The sequence below is a fragment of the Bison bison genome, unplaced genomic scaffold (genome assembly GCF_000754665.1).
Source record: "Bison bison bison isolate TAMUID 2011002044 unplaced genomic scaffold, Bison_UMD1.0 scf7180017864538, whole genome shotgun sequence".
Classification (NCBI taxonomy): Eukaryota; Metazoa; Chordata; class Mammalia; order Artiodactyla; family Bovidae; genus Bison; species Bison bison.
In genome coordinates, this window is record NW_011495086.1 from 162509 (window position 1) to 167593 (window position 5085).

A 5085-nucleotide genomic window follows, 5' to 3' on the forward strand; every position below is an offset into this window, starting at 1 on the left:
CCACTATTCCTTTGACAAAGTATTTTTGACAAGGATAATATTTTGAAAGTTCATTTTTTTACTATACCTTCTTTTCATACGGTGTTTTCCTTGCAGGCCTAAAAGAACAAATGATTCTTTTCAGGCTAATATTAAATATTCAAAAATACAAACAATACCTAAACTTTTTCATATAAACTGTTTGCATTGGCAAGTAATTGTCTATAAAGGATGCAGAAATAAATAAGAGCAGCATTAAAGGACACAGAAAATATATCAGTAATATTAATAAAGCATTAGTTAGATCCAAGGAAAAGGAAAAACATAAAGTTACTTGCGTTGTATGATAGGAAACTATACCAGTGTTTTTGCACCTGTCCTTTTCCAGAAGAGCTAACTTTTATGGCAATACAACCTATCTGGGAGGTATTCCTTCAGTCTTCTAAGAAAGAAACCCATTTGAATAACCAAGATATTAGCTTTAGAGGACGTCCTATGCATCAGCCATGCATTATTAGAAGCACTTGCCATGTCCTAAAGGCATTTTCATCCCCACAGTCATTCTGGGAGATGGGTACAGGAAGAAATGGAGCACACAAAGGCTGAGGAACGTGCCCAGGCCCACTCAGCATGTCACAAACAGACCCAGAATTCAAACCCAGGAAGTCTGGCTTCAACACGGCTCTTCCCAAATATGCTGAGAAAGTAATATTGAAAAGCCTTTTTAAGTAATATGATAGCAAATGAATCTATAGGATTATTTCAGATCTAGTTATAGCTATAAATAATGATTTCTGAATCTTAAAACATATTTCTCAAAAATTAAAGACTTCAGAGGTAGGCAAGCCTGCAAATCTACTGTCAATACAGTTTTGTTTTCTGTAAAGAAATTCATCAATAGGCCTTCATTCACCCATTCTGCTGTTTCTTCATGCATCTGACATAGATGTATTGAGCACACAATACGTGTTAATGACACACTTAGTAAAGGAAGCACGGGTTCTGTCATTTAGATCTTTGTCGTGCAAAAGGAATAATTTGTGAAAGACTGCTAATAATGTTTTTCTGTTTAATATAAACAAAATCTTCCCCTTTTCCCTGGAATCCATAAACAACTATGAAGTTAATATGATGTGATGTTTCAGAGCACCTTACAAAATCATAGCTACTCACCATGTTACTATCAACTAGAATCATCAAGGAATGACCATATCCTATTCAGTATAGCCTAAGTGTGTGTAAATTCACAATTATGTAATTTTTGAAAATCCATATATGATAGAATTAACTTAAGCAATCATCTGCATATTCCATTACATAGGAATACTACACTTCGGAACCAATGAACAAACCCTTACCATAAAACTATACATGAACAGAAGTATTACGTACAATTAGTTTACTGTAATAGTTTAAAGATAATGTCATACAATCAATAAGCTTTCTAGTATTGGAAAAGCAAACAAGACTAAACTAAATAAATATGCCCTCTGCTGGCTCATTTCCAAGACCATACATACTCGAGAAGCTCCCTTCTTAACATAAAACAAGAAACACCTGTGAACTCCACATTCCTCTTCAGTTACCATCCAGTTCTTCATTGCTTGTCCCAATAACATTCCCTACTGAATGTTTTCGTGTATTCGTTACAGTCCAGCTTCCAAGGGGACTATTTACTGAAATGACTTCCGGCCAAAGGCACTGGTCCTCACCTCAACCTTTCAGCAGGGTTCGTCCACTAGAGTTGAGCAATCTCTTGTCTTGGCCTGAGCACTGTATAATGCTGCTGTATTTCCAGAAGTATTCAGTGCTAACATTTCTTCCCCTACAAACAAGGAATCTGGAGAATGTACCTGTCATCACCCTGATCCACTTCCCTTAAAATGCCGCCATCATTCACGTGCAGCAGACCACCAGTCAGTGAATCGGTCTTTTCAAATATTGGTGCAATCACACGTTCTTCCGGTGTCCATTTGTCATCATTCTTTTTCTTTACTCCCTTCCTGTGCACACCAGGATCGCTACTTTAAAAAGTCCACAAAAAAGCCAATGTTTTCTAATAATTCAACTGATAAAGAATAAAAAAACAATTCTTATAAAATTCCAACTCTTACCCATCTTATTAATTCACAAAACAGTTATAGAGTACCAACCATATGCAAGAAAACAAATTCCTCCTTCAAACACAGATATGATTATGATACAATATGATATATAAAAGTTGACATATGAAAGTGATAAGTGAAATAAGGAAGGATTTGCAGAAGAAGTGAAGAGAGGAGGTCATGAGAAACAGAAAAGGGAGAAAATCATTCTACTTGGAGATTCGAGTGTGAGCACAAACATCAGGCACAGGGCATCTGGGTTGTTTCCGAGGAACCTGGAAGGAAGAGCACAAAATACATGGAAGAAAGGAGAGAGATGCATCTGGAAAGACACTGAGAAGAACCTCAAGGGCTACACTGCAAACCTGGAGTCCCCTGGCTAAGCGCCTTGACTCTTAGACGTGGGAGCCATAAGTAGATTTACACTACATTTTTTATTTTGCTACTAAATATAATAGTGGTGAATTTAGGGACTTCCCTGGTGGTCCAGTGCTTAGGAGTCCACCTGCCAATAAAGGGGGCAGGCGTTCCAGTCCTGGTCAGGGGAGATCCCGCATGCCATGGGGCAACTAAACCATGCTCCACGGCTACTGAGGCCAGCACCCCAGAGCCCACACTCAGCATCAAGAGAAGCTACCACACTGAGAAGCCCAAGCACTGCAGCGGCAAAGACCCAGGGCAGCCAAAAATAAATGAAAAAGAGAATTCACAGAAAAAAGCCACACTTAATTTAGGTGGTATTTTAAGTGACATGAGGCACATATACCATGAAAGAAGAAACCAAGGAAATATTTGGCCAGGGGAGGAGAGCTCACTTTTAAACCACCCGCATGATGCGGCGACGCATCACGGCTGAAAGACTGACGCCTCATGGGGTCTCCCGCCACCATCAGCAATCTGGCCTCCTCCATGGACACACTCAAAGTGCTAGGAGAGAAAAGCCTGCCAGCCAAGGGACTCTTTCCAGAAAAGCTGTCTTTCAGAAATGAAAGAAATAAAAACTGTCCCAGACAAAGCAAACCTGAGGAGTTCATCACCACTAGTCCCGCCTCATGAGAAACGCTGAGAGGAGCCCTCAGACTGAAATGAAAGGATGCTCATTAGTGACAAAACACATTTAAATATACAACACACTGAGTAAGGCAAATATGCAGTCAAATTCAGAATACTCTAATATGTACCATGGTGGTATGTTAACAAAGGAACTCTAGTAATAAGGCTAAAGGACAAGAGTATTAAAAATAACCATATCTCTAGTAAAATATAAAATCTGTACATCACAAACATTAGCTCAAGTTAGAAATTATTTTATAGGAACATAAGAAGGGACGTGCTGCTAAATATTGATACAGGATTACCTATCAGAACCCTCATTCTGCATAGCAGGAAACTCCTGGTTGCTGTTTCCTCCACGCTTTCTCTGCTGAAATGATCCACTCTCATCAGCAGCATCGCATACGTTCTCTGATACTTCCACTTCACTGCTTTTGTGCTTCTTTTCTTCTTCAACCTTTAATGGAAGTTTGACACTAAGAATAATTGCTGTGTATTGATTATAAAGATCTTTGTTTTCAATTTTATTATTTGACTCAGTGCTCGCCCTGAACTTAAGTGATAAAAATATTTTTGTGTTTATTTTAATTTTATCACTTACAAGTCACTGAAATCTTTGTAAAATCTGCTCCTTTCTGTTTGAGGAAAAGAATCAAAATTCCCAGAATTTCAGAAATGGCATTCTTAATAAGATGCAATTATTTATATTCAGTCTTCCCCATCTGACTGGCAGAGACAGAGAAATAAAAAGACAAAGACACAAAATCTGTGCTCTTTGGTCTTTACCACCTGGATTTTCCATTAAACAGCCGGATGGAGAGGATGTGACACCTTCGCGCCTCAGAAAGGAAACATTCTTCTCTCTGCACTAAAGCTATTCTTTCCCCTTGGCCTTTTACAATTCTTTTTTCACTTGGATCCGGGAGATAGCAAAAAAGTGATGGTGTTCACTACATTAAATGAACCAGAGTTTACCAAAACACAAGGAGCAGAATGAAACTGAGGAGTTGTTAGTTAGTGTGGAATTCTGGAATATAACTAATGCTTCCAAATTCCACATGCAATAACCGTCAAACCTTACAACTAGAGGGTATAGATATAATTACCTAGTAGAGAAGGAAATGGCAACCCACTCGAGTGTTCTTGCCTGGAGAATCCTAGGGATGGGGGAGCCTGGTGGGCTGCCATCTATGGGGTTGCACAGAGTCAGACACGACTGAAGTGATTTAGCAGTAGCAGCAGCAGCATTGCCCCACTATTTACCAAAAACAGCAATAAAGTCAAAAAATGTTCAAGGTTTTGTTTAAGGCCCCTAAACTGGCACTCCCTAGCATTTTATGGCACCAAAAGAGATGATACAATTCTGGAACGTTGAATGTTATATATTACCAACTGAATTCATCAGATTAATCAGGTAAGTTAAAAGCATGACTTTGGCACAGTAACTCAATGCCTTAGTTGTGGGTAGGGATCATCTCCTTTTTTTTTTTTTTTTAACAGGAGAACACATAGAGTTGTTTTGTTTTGTTTTGTTGTGTCTTTTTGTCTGTTGTTCAAACTCAGTCAAAGCACCTCTTACACAAAAGAGCAAAAACAATTTTTCAAAACCTATTACTGAAGAAGAAAAATCTCACAGCATCTCAGAACTCAGTCTTCTCCTTTGTAGGTAAACACTTAATTTTTTTTTTCCTTTTTTGCTCAGGATTTATTCTACCTGTGGGCTTCCCTGGTGGCTCAAACATTAAAGAATCCACCTTCAATGTGGGAGACCTGGGTTCGATCCCTGGTTTAGGAAGATCCCCTGGAGAAGGGAACAGCTAGCCACTCTGGTATTCTTTCTGGCCTGGGGAATTCCATGGACAGAGGAGCCTGGCAGGCTACAGTCCAAGGGTTCGCAAAGAGTTGGACCTGACTGAGCAACTTTCACACACACACACACACACACACA

General features: G+C 39.1%; 1 protein-coding gene across 1 annotated transcript in view; it reads right to left on the reverse strand.

Annotated features, from left to right (window-relative positions):
* LOC104982717 (ankyrin repeat domain-containing protein 26-like) overlaps positions 1–5085 on the reverse strand; it is a 48040-nt gene that overhangs the window by 33300 nt on the left and 9655 nt on the right. Inside the window, exons 3-4 of the mRNA XM_010832138.1 lie at positions 3443–3594; positions 1833–2000 (exon numbers count right to left, since the gene is read on the reverse strand). Coding sequence (XP_010830440.1) covers positions 1833–2000; positions 3443–3594 — 320 coding nt within the window. The remainder of the gene's footprint in view (positions 1–1832; positions 2001–3442; positions 3595–5085) is intronic.